The sequence below is a fragment of the Charadrius vociferus genome, unplaced genomic scaffold, assembly GCF_000708025.1.
Source record: "Charadrius vociferus isolate BGI_N301 unplaced genomic scaffold, ASM70802v2 scaffold347, whole genome shotgun sequence".
In the NCBI taxonomy this organism is placed as follows: domain Eukaryota; kingdom Metazoa; phylum Chordata; class Aves; order Charadriiformes; family Charadriidae; genus Charadrius; species Charadrius vociferus.
Window position 1 is genome coordinate 386,317 of NW_009649306.1, and position 24,047 is coordinate 410,363.

Sequence of the window (24,047 nt, forward strand, 5' to 3'; positions counted from 1 at the left end):
CTATTTCCTGCTTTAGGCTTCCTGTTGTTTCTCACCTGCGGTGTGAGGCATAGTTTCCTGTTACATGACCACTACCATCACATCCTGGAGTTGGACAGCTGTGCAAAGAAGATGCAATGAGAAATTAGAGTATGTATATTACACCCCACAGCTCACCCTACCCTGCAGTGAATTATGTAATGATCCTTAGGGCAATCACATTCATCGTTACATTCATCATCTCAACACTATTATGACACAACAGAAAACTAGCAAACTTACACAACACTTCTAGTTTTCAATTGTTACTTGATGCACAGATGGAAAAAAAGTTTTCCTATTTCCACCATGCAAAAGAGTCAAAACCTTTTTTTTTTTTTTATCAATATAATGTGAAACCACCATGCTTTGAGGAGATTTTTTGGTTACAACTTGGGTTCTTAAAAGGACAATTTCAATACTGGTACCAAATTTTGACAGCAATTCATAAATGTTAGGGATGAAGGTTCTGATCTGACCTCCTGTATAACACAGGCCAGAGGATGGTAATATTCTAAATAATTTCCTTGACTTCTGGCTAAAATAAGGCACCTTCTTTAGAAACACATCTGATCGTTATTTGCTGACACAAGTGAAAAATTAGGTGTTATGGTTGCTTGCAGAACAGAAAGCGTGTCAAGCTCACACAGCTGAAGTTCAGAGCGAGCACAAAAGTTTCCCAAGATGTTTCTCAGCTGAACTGAGAAGTGATGCAAAGGTGGTGTACATTTAGCACAACAAATATGTCCCTTTATGCCAAGAGATAAAGGTATGTTTGACCTGGAGAAAGTTTATAGCTTCTGGTTTTGCTCAGCCCTTCTTCAGTCATAGCACTGAGCTCACTTAATGATCTGGGATAGTCCTCTGCAAGAGGGCAAGGATATCAAGAAATGCAATTTGTGCGTGGAGGGGGAGGGGAAGGTGAATACCTTTCTACAGCATTTTACAACACTAGCACCAACCCTTCAGAGTCACCTTATAAAGGGGTTGTATCTTCTTTCACTGGGCCCGTGGATAAGAAGGGCAAGCAGAAACTGTACAAGAACTTTTAGCTGGTGCTCCATAGCGGTGAGCAAAGGGTACCTGAGATCCTCACCTGGCTATTTCCTCTGAGCTGGCAGAGTGCTAGGAACTTTTTCAAATCTGTAAAGGAGCCTTAGGAAGACATCAGCCTCATTTTCACAGCCCAGTTCAACCTGAGCAATGCAGTTATGGGCAAGAGAATCAACATGGAAAAATAGAAAGCACATGCTAGGAGGTAGTATTTATAAATTAGTTCACTGCAAATGAGCTAACCATGTAGGATTTTTTTTTCTGCAAGTGCTTATGTCATTTTAAAAACTTCCTCATGATGGAGCCACCTGTATTGAATTGTTCTGTACAAGTTCTGAGCTTAATGAGATCATAGAAATGCAGTCTGGTCCCTATATTACCTGTAGATTCTTCTGTTAAATTAAAACTGTTTCTATTTTTTAATTTTCTGGACAGCTACATTTTAGATACCTGTTTCTACTCACTGATTGAAAATAATACCGTAAAACCACTGTAAGTTGATCATTGCCATTGTATATACTCTGGGAATTATTATTTAGGAGAGTAGAAAAGTATTTTACAGGCATCTCAAAACAGGTCAGCATCAGGAATAAATATTACAAAAGAAAAGCCATTAGTCTTCAGCAAATAAACTGTCAGTGATTTTTGTACACATTTGTTTTAGAAGAGGCAAAACAAACCTGACCTGTAGCAATTTAGGTCGTGAACTACAACTGCACATATAACATGGAGAGTAGACAACACACAGACTGTACGGCATGAGGGGAAAGAATCACTCTTCACAGCAGCTCGCCCCAGGGAAATGTAATTTCTAGAGACAGAGGCGGATCTAACTGATTCAGTGCCACTGAGTCTGGGGAGCAGGACACAAGGTGACGGGATGAGACTCATTTATTTATGGGTGAGCCTGCAGTGATACGTTACGGACTATTATCACTAAACGATACAGAGTGCATTTGTCCAGAGAGACCTACTCTGGTTTGGGACAAAAAGAAAAGTGCTATAAATGATTACTAAGTCCTAGCTGATTGCTACAGTGAAAACACTGTATTGATATCAAAATGGTGTTGATGTGAAATCCAAAGGAGTTCTGTGAAGCGCTTAGATGAGATTTTAAAAAGTGGCTAGTGTTACGAGCTGGTTGGGTCAATTTTACTGAATGATTCTAAACTGAAACAAGCTGTTGCATGCGGAAAGATTTAGTGGAATTTCTTTGCAGTTTTAGATAGTAAAGTTTTGGAACTTAAGACAGAGCAAGTGAGTCTCTCTACTTGGGAAAAGAGAGTATTAGCCTATTCCCCAGAGCGCGAATTTGTGTATCCATTGGATACACATTTCGGCAGGACAGAATAACTAACTCCGTTTTGAAGAAAGCAGATGAAGGACTTAAACACAGATTTCCTAAAAGTTAGAAAACCCTGGGGCAGTTCCTGTCTTATGTTTTATCTTTTTATGAACTTTGCATGTTTCTTAGCTAAGAAATCCTGAGCACTTCTACGCAAGCTCTCAACAGGGGTTCTATAGTAAAGTTTATTTAATTCTGTAAGCATTAACACAGCCAATCTGTACCACGCTAAAAAAACTGTATATTTTGTAGAAGGAGCTGTTACCCATTTGTGTCTATCTGAGGAAGAAGGAGTGATACGCAGCATAACATTAGTCATGAATCTCTCCAGACCCCCAGGCCTACCCTGGCGTGTCTCAGCTCCAAACCTCATGTCTACCCCATTGCATACCCACAACAGGGAACTAACCTCCTGCAGTGAGCTGTCAGGGAGGTCTCCCTGCTCAGCTCCTGCAAATCTACTCCAAACCAGCACTCAGAACAACAGTGTAGTCAGTCTGTACCACGGCAGAGGAAAACGTGGCATTTTTTGTAACTCACGTGATGAGTTCCTTTTTGAGATCTCTTGAATGGAGCTTGGGTTTAGGACTTGGTATGGAGACATCTCCTGGATATTTCTTTTCCTCCATGTTTTCTGGAGTGCTCACTGGATCTTTCTGAAATATTGGATGAGAACGTGACAAAAGGTTTCTCTCTTCAAGGCCTCCCACATATTCAACAAATAACTTGCTGTGGCAAGAAGAGAACCTCTTGGAAAACATTAAAAAAAAGTCTTAAAGAACGATGGAGAGAGATGAAGAAAGTTTAGTACATCATAGTTTCAGGTTCACATAGGTAGAATTTTAAAAATATTGTGAAAGTATTTCTGAAAGTAAATGCTGGTTTAAGCCTTACATAGGGAAAATTTGGTTTCCATTTATAAAATGGCGATGAAGGCTAAAGAAAAATACACAAAGAAAATAAAAGTTGTTATTGAATGTATAGAGTCAAGTAAGACTTTGGAAAGAATGTTCTGGTTTTTTTCTGTTAATGTATATCACTGAGTTTTGTATACAGTTGAAGTGAGTACTCTTGTACTGTGAATTACAAAATTACAATAATAAATTAAAAAAACCTATTGTACATAAACATATGTAAATGCAAAGCTTTTAGAATTGAATGACTTATCTTATTCAAAGAGCAGATTCTCGTTAAAATAAAAATCAAAAGAACAAAAACACTTTGAAATTTTCTTAGTAGCAGGCTTCACTGCTACAGTGCTGTTTGATGGGTGGTATGGACCATGAGTATTCACTCCCTTGGGAAGGCATTTTGGAAATCTGGAGTTCTGAAAGGAAATCACATTTTTTGTTTTCTGAAAAATCTTCTTTGATGACTTCAAAATAACGTGGTTTATACTGTTTTGAGAATTAAGGACTTCAATTAATATTATTTTTATGAAGGATAAGTATTTCCTTTCTGGAGGGATGCGCTGTGGATATTGTATCATTCAAGAATCCTCCAAAGCCCATAGCATCAATTATTGAATCTCTATTAATCCCTGCTGGGACTTCATGTTGGTTTTATGACTCTGTTCCAATACTCAGGTAGGTATCATCCAGAGATTACTGTCTGTAGGAGCAGAAACTGCTGCCTGTGGTTGAGGGGGGAGAAACTCCCAGCTCCTGCTAAACTCACGGGGCTCGTGCCATAGATGCTCTGGGCTTGTGCAGCTGACGAACGTGCCAGGACAGAGGGGCAGGGATGTCTGCAGAGCTGTTAACACAGAGCGGAGGGCTGAGGAGAATCTGGACTGAAAATGGAGATTCTGCCTAACGGGACTTGTAAGCTCTGCGGGCGTGTTTCTTCTGATAAAGCTTCCATATGGTCCTCAATTCTGGCAGCTCATCTTTGCCTGTTTGGAGACTGGATCCTCAATATGACTTCCTTCTGCTTTCTGGTACTGGCTACCTACTGCCTACTGAAACTCACGCTACACATACATACAGAAACCATGCCATGTTATTGCTATATCAATTACTACTGATTTTCACAACCACATTTGTGGGGTTAGTTTGTCTCAGAATAATCTCATCTGCTACAAATATAGAAAGCAAAAATACATATACCCAGCTTTTCTGAACACTTTTTCATAGTAATTATCGAGTAATTTTTTTAAATAAAAAACCCACCCAAACCTGATATATTTCGGGCTTTTAGAATGTCATTTCTAAAGGACAACTTCAGATAAGGAGTAATAGAGAAGATTAAAAACAATAATAGGTATTGTCAAAATGTTAATACAGAAATAATAAATAGTTGAAAGTCCTCCAAACATGGAAATGAAAATGCTAAAAACCGAAAGTGGAAAAACGAATGCCAGCTTTGTTCATCATTCAAGAAATCTCAAAAGCTGTTTTCCAACATTGAGTTAAATCCTGGTTCTAATAGCATATGTGGGTGGTTTTGCCACTGCAATCTGCAGAATGGGGATTCTAGTTCCTGACTCTCTCTGTCCACAAGTTCTCACCTGCTTTTCTTATATACACATAAATGCAAGCTCTGACAGGGATCATCACCAGTGTAAGTCACTGTAAATTCAAAAGCTCCCAAAAGAAGCAACAAAATTGTCGACCTTCTGTTGCCATCTGCAAGGGGTCAGATGTCAAAATAACTTCAAAAAAACACAGGTAAGGTGTTTCCATGTAATGTAATGAAGGTTGAAGAAGGCTGGTTTGTCAGCTTCCTCTCTAACAACTAACTCTGGTACGCTACATCTGTATCACTGAACTGAGGACCAATGCTCTGTTTCTAAAAATTTAGTGCATGCCTTGGCTGGAACCTAACTATGTGTCAAGACCAGGCACACATCAGCCTCTTCCACTCCTTGTCAAAGGTCCAGCTGAGAGGGCCCTGGAGTACAGCATGGTGGAAAGACCACTCTGGCACTCCACTGGGATCCTGAGCTGTGTGATGTACCTCAAGATGCATTTGCAGCAAACATAAGTAGTTGTAACTGTTCCTGCTGCAAGGTTTATTAATATTTTCATACACATAGCTTGTGTTCTTTATCTCAGATGAAAGATATCTCTTAATCTTTTGCTGGTGATGGACCAGAAACTTGTGTGTGTGAGTTATTCATCATGTCACAGTCTGATACATGCTGCACAGAGAGGCCTGATTGAGAATTATGTATATCAAGGCTTGACAAAATACTACAGTATTGCAGTTCACAGCTTCATTTAATGATGTTTCACTGAATCATTTAGCAAAAATAAGATTGCAAGATGAAGGTTTACATGAGTACTTCTACAGCCACCAGCATAACTGGTACTAGAAGGTTTAGAATTGCAGTATTTTCATTTTCTATCTTTGAAATAATTGATTTTTTAAAATCTTATTTGTGAATTTCCTGAATTGACTTATTAAGACTTGTAATTTTTTTTTTAAACCAGTAGCTAGATGCTCACATGCATACACAAACACCTACGATTTCATAGTAACTGCTCTTTTGAAAAAGAAAAAAATCTAATAAGGACCAAAGTGGGAATGTAGCTTGTTTCTTAGTTAACATCCATTAGTATATTTCCCAGGACTGAGGGAGACATATAGACATTTAAACATGTGGTTTCTCCAGCATTGTCTTAGCACCTTGTGGAACGCTTGGTATTATTCAAGCAGCATGAAATCTCCAGATGTGTAGAAGCTACAAAGGGAAGACAGTGCAAAGGGAACGCAGGCAGAAGAATGCTGAATCTCTGTCTCTCTAGGACCTTACATCAGTACATGTGGCCCAAAAGGGGATGCATCTGTCTGAAATGCATAGGTTGGACCTAAAGATGAAATATTTTTTGGTCCTCTGCACTTAGGACTGAGCGCAGAGCATCAGGCTTTGGCTTGTGTGCTTCTCCAGTGATTTAGCTTTAGAGGGAGAGAAAATCCCTTGGGAAAAAACCTTTAGCACTTCTCACTTTTTGATCTGTCAGGTGGTGATCATCACAGCTAGTCAAGTCCAAGCATGTATATTTTTTCCTTTCCTATTTGAACGGATTTACAACTAAATGGTATTAAAATTCTGGAGAATTCTAGACTAAAAGGAAAACCAGAACCAGCCCAATCAGTCCAAACACTACTATTTTCTGCAAAGAGCATGTGGGTATTCACGCATGCACACTACAGAAAGAAAGCAGGCAATGAAACTCCATTAATGTACAGATGGAAGTTTATATTGATTTCAGCAAAGACCAGAACATAATGGTAACATGAATAACAGATAATAGCATCTGGCACTTTTAACATTTTTAAGCCCTGAAATCTTTGGAGAACTGACAGTTGAACTAACTGACAGCTCTAGTTATTTCTCAGCGCTTTCCTTTTGGAGGGATTTTGAGCTTTTTCCAAATTCGGAATTTTTTTTTTTTAAGGGGGCATCTGGACAGGCTATTTCACTGAGAGAGAGAGCGACAATATTTTCTGGAAATTACCACCAAAATTAAGCAACTGTTGTGCATATGAACCAGATAACAATGAATTAGAAATAGATATAATCAGTCATTTTCTTTGCATGAGGATAACTGCCAGTCTTCGATTTGCAAAACACAGCCTCTGGTCCTGAGATCACTGGACATGTCAACGGTCCCTGGGGTGGCAAAAGCTCACAGCAGAGGTCTGGGTCCAGATCCCTGATTAGGGACAAACTGCACTGTGTCAGAGCATCTAGTGCAAGGGGCAAGAGTGCCTGAATGTGGATCTTTATGTCCTGTCAGGTCGCCTGCTGATGCCTCTGGCTCTCTGTAAGGGAGAGGGAAGCAGCCAGCCACCCATTGAGGCTTTTAGAAAGTCGAGCAGGCATTGCGGGGGGATGCGGAGGTGCTGCTGTCGTGGCTCTTTTGCTGAGCTGCGGTGGCAGCAGGGAGGAGGAGCAGCAGGACAGGTCCCCTGCCAAGTCTGTGACGCTGATTGATCCCCTGCAGCAAGGAGGTTCTCTCAAAGCTGGATGTACTTGCTCATCATGCAGCGTGAATGGGGAAGAGCCTGCGCCCTCAGCCTACTGCCTCGTGTCAAACCCACTCCAAACCCCTGGTACAGGGACAGTGGTCTCATTGCTGAGGTAAGCATCATCATCAGCCCCACGCGGTGATCACAAAGGGCTCTTCAAGACAACCTAACCTCCAAGAAATGAGTGTCCATGGTGCTAGCTGTTTCAGCTGTCACATGACAACACACCACACAGTGCTGACAGATTTTTTCTTCACACAACTGAATTATCTTTTATTTCCAGGTATTTTTGGAATTGGAGGCCCGGATCCCCTAACCTCAGCCCTAAATAGATTTACCCCTGTCTGTGTCTTCTTCAAGCGTCTTCTTTTGATATTTGAACAAAAGATAATTATGTAATAAATATAATGTTCAAATGGTACTATTTGATATATAAGACCAAATAGGGAGGAAAAGTATTTGAAGCTGCATAAAAATTCCAAATTGGGACATCTTTCAGCCTGCTTCAGAAAGGTATCACTTAGGCTTATCTATGTTAATTACCAAGATTTTACCTAATTAACCTTTAAAGGTGCTGGTGGTCCCTTCCTGATTTAAGAAAAATTCAAACAATCCGTATTCTGACAACCAGGCTCAAAAATAAAAGCAAACTCGTTAGGAAAACAGAAGAATAAGAAAGAAAGACAGTAGGAGACTATGCTGCCTTGTTGCCAAGATAAAATAAACAGACATGAAAGAGCAAAACAGGGAAAAAAAAAAAAAATCAAAACAATTATCGCGTTCAAAGTGGCAGTCTAGAAGATTAGCCGTAAAAGTTGGAAAGTTACTGAATAAAAGTATTTGCTGAAATTTTAATTGGTCACCTTTGTTCCTGCAGCTGCATTTTCAAGTTTGGGCTTTTACCTTTCCTAGGACAGGTTGAAAAGGGAAGATGACTCTATGTACTCATCTAGTTTTTCTATGCTGTTCCCTTACCAATTAAAAAATATCACAATTGGTGGAAATTATGTACCTGTCCTCTTGGGTTACTTATTGTAATCAAAACCTTCAAGAATTCCTAATAATTTTGTATTTCTGAATTTGTGCTCTCAGACTGTCCTCTGGACTACTGGACTCACTAGTGACATCTAAGACTTACTGGCAAAGATTTCTTGAAGTATGTTAAATGTAAAATAAAAAGATTTCCACTGAAAGAATATTGCAGGCAAGGTTTTAAGCTTAGATGATGAGTTATCAACAATTATAAAGAGTTGGTGTGGAAAAGTTATTTTTTGTTTCAGCATGAAAACAACTGCCTTGGTTTGGTTTTGTTTTGTTTGATTTTTTTTCCTCTGAGTGATCCCTAGGCCATTTGGTTGTATGTGCTACAGGACTGAGCCATTAGGGACAAAATTTAAAAACCAGTCTCTAATGGTAGATACCTTTGATTTCCTTATCTTAGAGACTTATAGACATTCACAAGTAGGCTCTGAAAGCAAGATTTTTCAAAAGTAAGTAGTGATATTTTACACCACATCCGAGAGGGCATTTAAGCCAACTCAATGTTCACAAACCTCTACCTGTGGAAATTGATTCCCTTTAAACTGCTCTAGATTGGTCAACCCAAAGACCATCATATGGCCACCCATCCAAGGGAAAAAGTCACTCAGAAACTGAAAAAAATACCTCTTTTTCTTCTTCTTTCCTGCTATGGGTCTTGCTGTAGTTGATTGGTGTATCCCATCCTTCCTGTTCACAAAGAGCCTGGTAGAAGGCTGCATTTACCAGGATGCTGCTTGTTTTGAAAGGAGAAGAGGAAGGAGTGGGAAGTGCTGTGCTGGAAGAAGTGAGAGGCATAACTTTGTCTTGGCTTCGATTCTTTTTCATGCTCAAATCCAGAGTGCCATTTTCATCCACTTCTATCTCAGCTCCCTGACATGCAACAGGAAACAGAGACATGTTTAGATACGGACATGGTGAGGCTGCAACATAACCATGTGGTGCTTTTAAAGGATAAATATAAATGCACGCTTTTATTTAAATTTATCTGAATCTAAAACCAGCTTTTCGATTTATATCAGTTAATGTCCAACTCTTAGGCAGACTTAAGAGTAGCTTCAGTAATGGTATCCCTGCTTCTCAGCTTAAACATAGTAAGTAGAATTTAAATAAGATGCCTCTAAACCATAACCTATACACCCTAAATCTAGTTTTATTTAAAAAAAGTTTAGCTTTAAATCTTCTTGATCTTTTCACTCTTACAGAGAACTATGACCCCAATTCACAGTTAAAAGCATTAATGCATAGTTTAGGTCATCAACAGCATTACTATTACATATCTTCCCTTCCCCCCACACCCCGGAAACATTACAACATCTGCATCATGGGGGGGAGAAGGAGGGGGGAAGAAATATGCCTAAAAGTAGCACAGTAGGAGAAATTTTCACTAGGGTTTTGTACATCACTCAAGATAACATATCGCCTCAAGCACAGTTTCACCAGGCCACTAAGGCACAGGTCTGTGCTTATACCACTACACTAGGAGCTACAGGAGGATCTTAAGGAGGTTGTCCCTGATGGAGACCTTCAGCATGAGTTAAAAAAGCCTTTGCTACCTTGCAAGTACAGCAAAGAGCAGCCTCTGATTGCAAGGGTGTGTGCAGTTTGGGGAGAGACCCAACTTCTCTTTCCAGGCTGGGAGAAGCTCTCAGAGCAGCTCCTGCTCACAAGAAGGGGCAAGTGCTGCTCAGCTGTACAAGAAGAACGAGGGAAGGAAAGCTCACTGGTCTGCCTTACACTGTCTGATCACAGAAAAAAGAGTATAAACTCCTCTCTTGGAAGGATGAAAAGCTCCCAGAAGTGCAACTTACTAATGGCAGCAACAAAAATTTTCCCCTCAGGCTCAATATGCAACACTGCATATTGACATATTGTGTATATAGGGATGAATATAAGACTAGTCCTCACTATTGCCATCAGTTACTAAAGTCAAGTAGGGGAAGAGGTGAAAGAAGAGGCTTCTGGAGGAGCACTTGGCAGTCTAGTTCTGTGTGTTGCCCTGAATAAAAAGGAAAATAGTCAAAAACTATAGAGATAAATAACAATGTCATAGTTATACACATGTAGAATGCTGTAATTAACACTGCTCTACGTCTTCCTGTTATTGTCATCACTGCTATTTTGTATTTGCATCAGCACAAAGCTCAGATACCACTTGGGAATTAGGGGCTAGTATAACTGTAGGACATAGTCATATAAACCCAGATTGAGACTCCCTACCTTGAGTAATATAAAAGTAAACTCATAGAGTGAGAGAATTACCTAGACCCTCTGTTGTACACGAAAAAGAGACAGGTGTGTCCAGGGGGCAAGTTTTTTCATCTTTCATAGACATCTTCCTTAGGAAGAGACAAGACACTGGCAGAAAGAATCCTTTTCTCTTTCTTCCTGTTAACTATTGTGAAGCTTGATGATTAGTCAACAATTTAATGGTTAAAGATAGGGCAGTGAAACTTATCCTTGCTTGCAGACCTTAAAGACTGTTGTGGCGAAACACACCTTGTGCTGACAGTGTGACGTGGCCACCCCAGTTGGACAGAAGGCACAAACTTCCTTCATGCAGCCTTGTCTTCTACTCCTGCCAGTGGTGACTCATCTAAGGTAAAATGTGTCTGATGGAATCTTCTTAATCAGAAGGAAAATATTGGTAGGTGATGAAAATTTAGGGCCCAACAATCTTTCCTCACTCAGCCAGCCTAACTCCATTTTGTATCCATGGGCCTAAGACAGATGCCCACCTAGACCAAAACACTACCAAGCCATCTGCTTGCCACTGGTTCAGAAACTCAGACACCTCTTATGTTTGCTTCTCCTGCGTAGCAAAGTTCACATTTTCAATCATACAGCTTAAAGAGAGAGATGTTTTATTATATTTATGGGAAGTAAATACACTTCTAATATGTTCATACTAAGACGCTTTGGTTATATCTTTCTGCCCCTTTTTAGTAAATAGTTTAATCTCCTGTGATAGTTTTAAGCCCTGAATTTGACAGTGCAGCTTATCCTGGATAATAACTTAGTAACCACAACATCTTATGCCATCTGTATAATATCAAATACATTTTTATACCAGCATTAATAAACCTTAGTTACAAAAATCCAAGATATTAACTATATCAGTGCCAAGCACACACTCCAGGATTTGACAATATAGCTCTGCCATGATCGCCTCAGTGTTTTTTGGCTTCATAGTTGATATGTAACTATAGCAATGAAACAGAGCTACAGTAATCAAGTTTAATGACCAATGTAAAGTAAAATGCTAAATATTGTAGTTGCTGACATTTTTCATAATAAAAAAACTTGGGTTAAGTATGCACAACCAACATTCACATAAAATTCCAGACCTCTGTGACAGATGGCTTAGGAAAGGAAGCCATGTGACTGGGCTGCAGTAGTTTTATAGTGCAAAACCCATAAATAGTGCAGATTCTCTGTCACTGACAAAATATCAACTACTCAGAAGGCAACAGTGACAACAAAAAGTATCAAAATCAATCAAGGTTCCCTCCTTGATGAAACTGTACATAGAATAATAACAGGAAATATGTTGCCTCTGAGAAACAGATACCATTAGCCACAACAAGGAGCTCTGGCTGAAAAACAGACCATTTACCAGCATGGATATTTAAAGCTTCCTCAGCACTTCCCTGAAATTCAAGCAGAAGTTGGGTTGTCCAACATGTACCTAATTCTGCTCAGGCAAGGCTGGGTTGTGTGTTTGTGAAGTAGCGTACAGATGGGGTTTAAGTGAGCTCACAGATGCACACAACAATTAAATATAGTCACGGAAAAAATATCCCCTTTTGCCCATCGCAGGATGGATCACACGTTTGCAGCATGGCTTTTTATTCAGAATGGTATAAAAGCTATCACTTTGCTGCCTTCATAGCAAACTCCAAATGGCAGAGCAAAAAGAGAGGATAGGCAGAGATACTGCTCCAGTTTTCATTCCTACTCTCATCCCACCCTCCTCTCAATATGTCTCCTTTGCTTGTTTTACCATGTTTATTTTTACATTAATTTTAAAATGGAACTAAAAAGACGAAAATTGCAAATGGCAAAAAATGCTAGAACAGTGATATGACATGCTGACAGAAAATGGCACTTACTATGCTTAGCTCAGACTTGTAAAGGCTGCATTCTCCTCACTGAAGGCAAGATCTTACTACTGTAGACTCTAGTGCATGTGTGAACAGGCCTATATTTATCCATTTATCATGACATATTTGAAATATAGCTACCAAAACGATGTAAACTGTTCTTATTCTTTCTTAAAAGTGTACCCAAAATAAAGATGCAAATGTATCTTATTATTTCCTAACTTATATCAGTTTGCATCTGGGTAAATCTTTGGAGCCTTATTTTGATCATTTATATTTACGTTTACACTTGTGTGAACGAGGAAAAACGTCCACTGAACCAATGAAGAAAAATCAATGAGGTTGAGAGCATACACACGGTAATTGAATTCAGGTTACTCCTTATCTACTCCCACATCAATGACGGTGCAATCACCCTCACAGGTTTTACAAGCAGCAGGAAAAAGGATTCCAGAATAAAAAACGAGAGAAAAATGACTGAAGCATATTTTCTTTATTCTAGGATCTATTCAGTGAAAAGATAAGGTACAAGTAGTACTCTACTATGAATATCTATCTAAAATGAAGACTAATATAAATACGTAAACAAAAAACGGTCCCTATCCTCTTCAAGTGCTTTGTACTTTAAAGTCAAGCTTTTTCATCCTCCTTTATTTTATGACATAAATATTACAGAATATTTTCTAGTACATTATTAAATCTTGTCCTTAGAACTGAACTACATCATCTAGGACAATAATGAATGTTGTTTTTTGTGATAAATTACTCCTGCATTTTTTATATGCTTTTGGTCCATCTGATCACTCACAGTGTTTAATACTCTGCAGTGTGTCTCCAGTAACGATTACAAGTTAAGCTTTATCTCATAGCTGGATCAGAGAGAGTGAATTATTGTGCCTGCATGAATCTTATTTCAAACCTGTGACCTTAGGGACATTGTATCATTCCGTATAAGGGGGCTTTATGTATTCTTTGGTTGGCATCAGCCATACAACTTAATACTAAGTAAGTCCAAAGGAAGAACAGTATTGAAGGTTTTGCATTCCCACTAGCAGTTCAGTCTGGTTTGGAAAGCTCAAAAGGGGTCTTCAGTTCTGGTATTAGGAGTAACTCTGGAACCAATATCTTGGCATGTGTATGAATACTATTCTTGCGTATGAATAGTATGCTTAACGCAACTCCATGCAAAAGAGTTCAATCTTTTCTATTCCCAGCTAATAAAAATACACATACATGGTCCTCAGTTCTTCATACTTAAATTTAAGTGATTGAGTTCTAAGATACTAATTTGGGTCAAAATAAGAAAACTTGCAACTGCCCAGCAACATCTGAGACAAAAATGAAGTCACAATTTCAGCGCAGAGCAATTCACAAATTAAAAAAAAGCTAGCCAAGAATGTGGTCAAGGAGTGATATGCACAGCAGTGTAACAGGATGGTACCTAGTGATATTCTTGGCTGATTTTTCATCCTGTATTTAGGCTTTAAGGTATTTGGAGTAAAGGACTGCCTGACAAACGTGCTGAGTACTAACTACATTGTTGAAATAACTGATGTAATTATCACCATCATCAATATCCAAGAATGGAGAGATTACATAATTTTGTTCAAAAACAGAATTTGAACTTTAAACATTTTTAGCAAGTGTCATTTTTTTGTTTTCTTTCAAGGCATAGTGCGCATATGCCATTTTGTCTAAACAGGTGGGAAAAACACCAAAACAGTCAACAAAATGTTTGGCAAGCAGTAGTGATGAGGATACAGATAAACTGTATTGCTTGCAGCTACCTCTGTGAGACATGAATGTGGTGAGGGCTGTAAACAGGGAAGATCCCTGGATGTTATGACGATGTAGACTCTTGCACTGTGCTAGAAACTGCCGGCTAAGCTTTCTAGGGGAGTCCTTCTGTTGACTTCAATGAGAGTTGAATGAAACTACATAAACTGCAAATCAAATGCAACCAGGAGACTGGTTTGGGGTGCTGACCGCACGAGAATTGGCTGATCGGGATTATATTCAGGGGAACAGTTTACTTCGGTCCCAGGGGGAGGTTGAAGGGCTCAGACAATATGACATTAATGTGGTATTAATTGTTTTTGAGAAAAGTATCATCAAGGTATCTGATGATCTTAGTATTTTGTACACAACTGATAGATAAATAATTCAAAGAGAAGATTAGGATCCATTTTACTGCTCTTTTCACAATAAATTTATTCTTTAAATTGTTTAATTTACAAATTCATAATTTTAATTTTGAGATATTTGGCAGATCACCTTTGTACATCAGATCTCTTTGGAAGTCCTGCTTACCAATTGTACTGTTCATTTGTAATCTGATTTCTCTACCATTGCTACACTTCTCTTTCTTTTTTTTTTTTTGGCTTAGACTCTCCCTTTTGAACTGATATGTAGAGAATGTGAGATGTATGTTTGAAAATCCGTTAAATTAATGAAATTTGGAACTGTGCTGTAAAAAAAAATTCATTTAAATATTATATATATTTACAGAAATGTCGTGAACATTCAAGGTAAAACATCCAACTTTTACTAAAAAATGGACAACATTCTGGAGGTCAAGAAATAAAATCTGAGAGACAGAAAGAAAAAAAAAAACCAACAACCAAACTTCAGGAATACACTTGTGCTAAAACATGTTTTGGTGTTTTCCCCACCTGTTTAAGCAAGGTGACATATGCATGCCTTGAGCGAATACAAGAAAATGACACTTACTTGAAATGTTTGAAGTTCAAGTTCTCCTTTTAAAACTCAGAAGTAAAATATTTTTACCGCTCTGACAACTGTGCAACTTGCAAAGGATTTCCTGCAAGTCCAGGAAATCCTCTTTAGTCCCACATGTCCTTGCTCTACCACCACGCTGCCTCCCACCAGCAAAGTGTCATGGCTTGGATTGCTGGGAGGCTGCCTGATGCTCACATGAGAGCAAACACCTCTACAAGTCAGGAGCTTTGGTCTGCTAAAGTATGGATGAAGCTAATCAGGTTTCGTTAGGCAAAGGAACAAAGAAATGTGGCAAGGGGCGGGACTGAGAAGTCTGATACTACGGGATTCTGACCACAACCACCCCACACAGGTGTTTTCAGGCCTGATGAATGCGTGTGCTATCAAGAGTAAAAAAAAAGGAAATCATTAACTCTGTAGTCATCTGCTGATGCTGCATTATTTGAGTCCAAACACTGATAAAGTCTCAAGAGATGCTTTTTATTATCTAAAAATTTGTAAGATATTCTAGCAGTTAAACATTTACCTTTGCAGCCAATAGTAGCCACAAAACAATTCAGAAACATTGATAAAAACATAGTAGTCTTTTTAAAAATAACCTTGTGTTTTGCTTCAAATTTTAAAATAGGAAATCATCTTAACTGAAGACAGTCTGGTGATTTATTTCCATGATGTTTTGTTTGAATCCTGTATAATAAAAGTAATAAATAGCCAAAACCAAATAAAAATGGGTTTTGTGTGGTTTTGGCCACCAAATCTGTTTGGGGCTTACTTGCCTCTGTTCTGGCCAGAAGCTAATTCTTATTCTTCTGTCAGATGTTTTGTATCAGTATGCCCTCCAGAAAGTCTGGCAAAAGTGGAGGCAGGCAGATAGCAAGGTATGCAGGTGATTTTCTTTTAGGCTGGATTCCTGGCTGTGATAAAGGAGTAAGCTATGTGCCCCAAGTGTCCCTCCATATCATTACTGTTATGTTCACTTCCATTCAAACCTTCCCCATGATTTGGCAACTGTGAAGCAGGTATGGAGGAAAAAATCTTTGGGTTATGCCTGGTCCCTTTACTGCTCTTCTCTGGCAAGAAGGTCTATTGCTGAGGTCAGCCAAAGGCTGCGGCAGCAATTTAATCCAGCCATTGGCATCAGTTGCCATTTCCCTGTTAGAAGAAGTCTCTACTGAAGACCAGCGGAAGGAACTGTCTGCAGCAGATACCACAGATGGGTCTGTCATCTGGGAAAGGTTCCCTGAGCAATTTTTGGGACAGATAATGTCTGTGTTATGGAGGATGGCTGTACACACAGTCTAAAAAGTCTACTCCAGGGAATCTCGCAACATTGGTTTCAAGGTGCAAGATTTCACATGTGGAAATCAAAGGTAGCAAAGTAGGAGATACCGCTCTGCAAAGGAGCAAGGCTTGGAATACCTAACAAGATGTTACAATGGTGGCAAAATAAGTGGTTCTTCTGAAAGAACAAGAGCTAACCTCTTAGAGATGGTGAATGAAGGCCCAACCAGATTGTAGATCAAGAGCTGCGGAAGTCACTTTAGCCAGAATGAGCCTGGTGCTACAATAGACAAGGTAGAGTGACACTGACTTGCAGAGAAATAGGTCATCTGTCTTTTGGAGCACACATCATGGCTCAAAAGTCCCGCAGCAAAAACACACCTGCTACTTTGTGTTTTGATAAATACACCTCTTTTCACTCCACAGTGATTTCTTCTCAAGTTTTTGTAATGGCATCCTCTCATCCACACTGAGCTTTCAAAAGTTTAATTGCAGTGGAGCATGTGTGACTTTAACACAAATAATAAACAACAGAGTTCCCACAACCATGGTCATCAGAAGAAAATCTTGTCTATTTTCATCAGCAGTATAATACTATGTAATGGCACAGAAAATAAGGCTCATAGCTCACACAGTACCATTTGTAAATCATAAAGGTCTGTGAGGAAACGCAGAGCAGAAACCAAAACATGAAAGCCACACAAACATCTACGATATTAGGCAGCATTCCATTATGACAGACTTGCCCAAATTATCTGTCTCCAAACGCTGTGGGCCTGCTTCTCCTCTCTTGCCAGCAGAAAGGAGAATTTTACCAAAGTCAGTTGTTATTTCCCTCCCTACACCTTGTCAAACTGTCATGAGCTCCAAGCGCAACAGACTCAATAGGTGTAGTTCTGTTCCATTGCTAGCACAATATCACCTTGATTAATCACATGTGGGGTTTTTTGTTTGGTTTTTCCCTTTTTTTTTTTTTTTTTTTAATCAGCCTCCAAAATGATCACTTATGGCAGGTTTCAGAGGGAGGAAAATTCCCTCTTTAAACAGATATAACTCATTATCCACCACAAATGTTACTGGATTTCAAATATCCTTCTTTTTTTTTTCCTCCCACAAAACTCCCCCCTTGTATTTAGGGCTCAATTATGAAAAGAGTAACAAAATAATTCCTGCTATTTATTTATTTTTATCAGAACTGGTCACTACATTACTGATTTTTTTTCTGCCTCTCTTCAAAAGAGCATGCAAACAGAAGCTTCCTTTTTGGGGATTTAATGCAGTCACTAACATGAAAGACAGTTTATTCGCACAGTTCAGTAGCTAGCACACCCTCCAGGTTCTTGGACTACCCTACCTTGGCAGACAGACTCTGTGGTTTGTTGGAGAGGATCTCTGCTGCTTCCCTGCAGCGGGTGGAAAGGTTCAGGATAGCAGCAGCTGCTGCTATGTGGGTGTCTTCACTACATTGACCGTAGCTATAAGAGTTGGCATGGCAAGGGCTCTGTGTGTGGGCGCTAGCACTAGGCAGTCGATTAGAAAATTTCACTGGATTTGAAAAATGCTTTGCTGTTGAAGAGAGATTTGATTAGCAATTGCACGTATGAGATTTTTTCCCATGAAATAGTTTTGTTTCTCAGACTACAATTTCATACATTAAAATATTCAAAGAATACATTTAAAACAATCAATTTACTATTGGCAGTAAGGGTTTGCTGGAAAAATAGCTTCAGAAACACGATAATTTAATTTTTACCCGACAAATACACATCTTTCAACAAAACATCTGAGACTTTTACTCAGATTTTATTTGTTCTTTACTCAAGCATTAAGAGCAATGATGTCCAAGGAAAGACTGAACAAGTGTTAAGTGTGTTATCCATCGTGACCCGACAACATCAGTGGACAAATGCAATTGTAAATGTAGCCTTTTAAAGGCTGCTTCTTGGAGCTCTGTTGTGTAAAAAACCAACAGTGTCCAGTCTTAGCTGAAACAACACTGCTTACCCTACTTAAATGAATAAGTCCATTATTTAAAAAGCTTTACTTATTTGAGTAAGAAGAACAAGACCAGGCTCTTGAACAAACCAGAGTAATCAGTTAAGAACATTACCTGTTAGGTATAATCAGTTCTGGTTTTGTGGAATTTTTTTAGAAATTTAATTCTACCATTTAATCAGCTAAAAAAATAATGACAACGAACATGCAGAATAAAACTAATCTTGGCTCACTGACTTATGTTGGCTATCATCTGGAATAATACACAAACCTATTAGGCACAAAGAGGTCAGTTGAGAATACAAAACTAACAGGTGAACAGAAAAGCACTTTGACAGACAAAAGTGTTTTGTGTGGTTCTTTTGTCTTCTGCTCCATCAGCAGCACTTACTCTAAAACAGGTAGAAAACTGCTCTCTGTTCTGGATTTTGGAGCTTGAGAAGTCATTAACTGTTGCAGGGAAAACACAACACCATAATTTCAGCTCTTAGGAAGCAATAATCACTTCTTTTGTCTGTAGCTCTCTCAGTGTCCTACAAAGATAAACTAAGCAAAATCCAATTTCTCAGCCTACACCCAGATACACCAAGAACATTTCTACATATCTCCGTCTGCTCACTCCAGAAAGATCTGAGCCCCAAGGCTCTGGATCCCTGTGGACGCAGAGCTTTGGCTGAGCGCATTTTAATGCTAAGACTTACACGAGACATTGAAAATCTCATCTTTCCTCAAACCTGGGGTGCTCTCAGGACAATGCTTGTCTGTGTGCGCTCACTGCAGCTGAATGCTATACTCAGTTTTTTCTAGGTACTGGAGAAAACTCAGTAGAGCAATACATAAAAGCTTCATGATTCAGTTCTCTCTTTCTCCAGTGCAAATGAAAAAGGATTTATCTAGCCTGCTGTAACACTGTAGCACAAGCAAGAGCTAACTTCAAATTGTATTTAAAGAGCAAAAAAGTGCATTTTCCATTATCCGCCCTAAAAGACAAAAAATAAAGCAGGCTATGAGGGATGCATGTTTTGTTAACAAATCAAGTTTATAAGTGCAGAATCCACAGAGGGCTAATGGTGGGGTTTTGGCTAGCTACATACTTACATAGGATGCTGAACCAATCACTACATCATCGGCGTCTTATTGCCAACTTTTGTATATCTGCATAGTTAAAGCACTCACCTGCTCTTTTACTTTCACCTTTCCATTAAAATAATAGCTGTGTGCTGCAATCTTTGCAAGAACAACAGGCTGCAAACTTCAGCCCTCATATACATTATACATAAATTGCATATGTATGGATTTGCATTTGTATAAAAACATTTCAATCATTTTTTCCTTGAAATGAACCTGTGAAATAGACATACATCTGTGCAAAGAGACAGCTAATAAGGAATATTCAATTTTACAAACAAAATTGGAAAATCTGCCACCCAAGAAGCTGGCGATGCACATATTTGCTTTCATTTGAACAAGACTATTTTCCAGGCCAGATAAATATCTACTTTTCATTTGCAATTTTAAATAGGGTATTTATATGTATATACACAAACATGTAGATACCTACAAATGTCTATATACGTGTGTGTACTCAAACATGTACACAAATAAATATATAACAATATACATTTTATAAATATATAACATATATGTCATATTCAGATTATTATATTATGTCATATTTTATTGTACTATGTATGTATATATTATTGTACTATGTATGTATATATACATATATAAAATTTTCTGCTTTTCTGTTCACCTTACTATGAATGTTCTCTTTTGTTAAGATAAGTGAGATGCAATTTGTTTTCCTTTTTTGTTTTTATTTACTAAATTTTTTGTCATGAACAAAACTAAAACCAACTAAAGAATCTTTTGTCACATTTTTTTTAGATCTATTTTCTTCTGAGCCCAAATATGGTGCAACAAAACCCTTTTTTTCCATTTCCCTCATAGTAAAAGAATTGTTTCTTTCAACTAAGGAGTAATTTATAATGGTCAATACAAAGGCAGAATCTTGATGAAGTTTCCCATGCAGATTGTGAAGAGCATCTGCAATAAATAATCAGTGTTCACACTGTGGTATCTCATTTGTACAGAGTAGTACCACAGCAAATCTGTAAGTGATGCAAGCAGAGGGATCTTGGTAACAATTTGATGCATTGGATATGTCTGCACTGCAAATGCAATGTAGTACAGAAATATGAGATACCAAAACGAATTCAATCCAGACCTGGAAGTAATGCAGACGAGGTATATGGTCATCTAGCAGAAATAATACCTATGTGGGTGCATCTAAAAGGTAGTTGAAATGCTTTTTAAAACCGAACTTGTATTTCTCTGTACTACAATTCATTATGTGTTGTGCAGACACATTCCATGGGACTTATCATGGCAGCATCCTATCACATAAACATATCACAATTTAGCCAAGGAACAAGGTAACAGATAAGACATAAACCATTCCTTTTTACTCCTTCTTTCTCCTGATAATTGCTTTTAAAGGAAACATCAGAAAAGTAAACCTCATAGTGATAATATTTAATGTTCTAGTATTCTATATTCATCAAACTAGTATTTTATATTTAGCATTCCGGCCACAAGTGGTTAAAGATGATTCCTACAGAGATTTTTTGAATTGTAGAATTTTGAAAGCAGAACAAGCAAAGAGGAAAAAAAAAAAAAGTCATTGACATTTTGCCCATTTTCCAAGAAATAATGGAATTTCAAGCTTACATTCAAGGAACTGGGGTGTTTTTCGTCCCTGTGCCACAGGTGCTATTGTGCGTTTGCCAAAGACTTGTGCATCAAAGCTGGCATAATCAAATGGTACTTTCCCAAACTTCTCCTGTTCTTTCGTGAGGGTGGCTCTGGAGGAGGTGACCGGCTGTGATGTTCTGTAATTATACTGAGCTACCTCAGGCTGCTTTGCTAAATTTGTCCTGCAGAGAGGAGGAAAAGAATGAATGAGAAACACAAGAATATCTTTAAATAACCTTTTCTTGAAAAATAGGGTACAGTTATATCTCAGTGTCAGAAAGTGTGCTGTTACCACACAAGAATCTTACTGATAGGTGTATACAGGAAATAGCTGCAAATACAGCAAATGTGGTGGCTGACCTAGTAGTCACTTCATACAAGTTCAAAACTGCAGACATAAAAAATCTAGTATTCTGTAGGAACAGTGTGGGCTAAGTTCAAAAAGGATACTGATTTACTTCTAGATTACCACTGCACCACGGTATTTACTTTATTTCTAAAAATTTTCTGGATTTTTGCTAGTCAAAGGACTTGTAATTTTATGCATCACTATTGTTCTCACTTTACTGTGAATGAATGTGGTATAAATATAATATAAGATGAACTAAACTAATTGCTTCTGTTATTTGGGAGGAAAGAATGATTTATGGTGTGTTATTCCATTTAGTTACTGTTCAGTAACTACTTGTCTTTAGTAATTTCCTAAGGACTTTTCACATGTAGAGTTAAGGCACGTGCAGTTGGCAGACACATGGACATAATATTCTGTAATGGCTCTGAAGGAACCATTAGAGCTGATCATGTCAATAATCCACAAATTAAAGTGTCCCCAAATAGACCTGAATATAATAGGTTGTAATGGTTGTGGTGCCAATGATGTGCAAATTATGCATGTCTGTAGGGTCCATATAACTCTCAAACAAAATACAATTGCAATAAAAAATGTTTCCCCTTTTTGATGCCATTGTATAAAAAATAAATTAAACTAATTAAACCAATAAACTTAAAATAAAGAAACTCAAAATATGAGTTATTCAACGGTAGACAAATGGAATGAGCAGAGTTCTCAACACTTTCAAATAACCCCAATGCCAATACAACACATTACTTGGGATCACTGGAAGATTCCTCTGAAAAGAAGCACAAAATAAATGAGGACTGTGCTGTTAAAAGTGCAATAAGGTCAAAGAGATCTTTAATCAAGTGGCCACTGAAAGTGACCAAAATATCGTAACAAAGGAACAGTTCTTGAAAAGTGTTTAAAACTTTTCAGCAAGATAGGAGATACGGTTTACAAGAGAAAGATGTTTGAGAACCATTGATTAGGCTATTTGTGTTGAAGTAAAATTTAGTAGAATACGTTTGATTACTTTTCAAAAGATGCGCATGTTGTCTTTAATGTCAGCCACACACACACGAATCAGCAGAACGTGGCATGTTAATTTTGAGATACAGTCAAGTCATTTAGAGGTTCATCTTGGAATACTGACTTACCTCTGTAGCTAAATCTGAAATGGGTGAAAGACCTGACGAGATATCAGAACAGTTTGTGTGGAAATACTTTGGAGACGCTAGTTCGCTAAGGACTCCTACCTGTGAGTCTGGTCATGGCACTGCCCAGCTTTTGGAGACTCGAGCTGGTTCTTTTCCTGGGACATTGCCAACTTTTCAGCTGCAGCAATTGGACAACCAGAAAGGCTGTTTAAAAACAAGGTGAAGAAAAGAAAAGGCAAGGGAAAAAAAAAAAAAAACAAAAAACAAACCCAACATTAAAATGAAGTCTTAAATAAAGGAAATGTGGGCTGTGGAACCCAATGACTTCAAACTTCTCCGGTACCCTGTGCATCTATGCAAGCTGCTGCTATTATAGCTCAGATTCATCTGTTTTTCAATCCCTAATGCAAAACTGTGAAATCTGTGTATTCGAGGTGATATATCTGGAAACTGAATCACGTAGGAGTTTTCCACAGTTCAGCTTTGATGTTTTGTGGCTGGCAAGTCACTAGTAAATTTTTTGACAAATGACATTTACTTTATCAGCTAAACCATGCATATAAGCCTCCTGCTGATTAAAAGGAAAGTGAATTTGGGAAAAAAACAGAGGTATCTGAGCAACTGTTACCAAAGAACACATTTTGTCATTTCAAGATGTGCTTTCTTTTTTTCCCATTTGCTTTATTAGATTAAAACATGTTTTCTTATCCTATTCATGGGTTGCTTATGATACAGCTGATGTGCTGCAAAGATGACTGGGGATTTAAAACGGGAAGCACAATGAAAAAATATTTTCTGGTTCCTTATATATTCTTGTAGATGAGCTTGTAATATCTCTGGTAAAGGCTAACTTTTTGTATTGAAGACAGTAACATAGTATGATAATCCTTGATTTTGGTGTGCTCATAAAATAACCAATCAATCAATCATCAGCAAAAAAAGAAAATCCTACAAAAATTCGGTTCAACATAAAAATTTGATTTTGAAAATTTTCTGTCCCAAGTTTGATTGTAAGATTGACATTATATTTTACCAGAAGTGCTATAATGGAATATTTTGGCTTGCTGGCTTCCAGCAGCAAGCAGTATTGATAAGAGCCATGCTGACAGCAGTAGCTTGCTGGAGACAGAGCGCATCGGCTCTCTGCCTCACCTGCAGCCCAGCTGTGATTCCCCAGCTGCCTATCTGGAAGGCTTTTCTCAATTTTATTTTCTCCCTACAGGCAGCAAGTCAAACAGAAAAGAGGC

The 24,047-nt window shown here is 38.3% G+C and overlaps 1 protein-coding gene across 1 annotated transcript in view; it reads right to left on the reverse strand.

Annotated features, from left to right (window-relative positions):
* Positions 1–24,047, reverse strand: part of ST18 (suppression of tumorigenicity 18, zinc finger) — a 171,504-nt gene that overhangs the window by 14,702 nt on the left and 132,755 nt on the right. Inside the window, exons 10-15 of the mRNA XM_009889179.1 lie at positions 22,900–23,004; positions 21,283–21,488; positions 17,909–18,120; positions 9,059–9,304; positions 2,957–3,072; positions 36–98 (exon numbers count right to left, since the gene is read on the reverse strand). Of these exons, the coding sequence (XP_009887481.1) occupies positions 36–98; positions 2,957–3,072; positions 9,059–9,304; positions 17,909–18,120; positions 21,283–21,488; positions 22,900–23,004 (948 nt within the window). The remainder of the gene's footprint in view (positions 1–35; positions 99–2,956; positions 3,073–9,058; positions 9,305–17,908; positions 18,121–21,282; positions 21,489–22,899; positions 23,005–24,047) is intronic.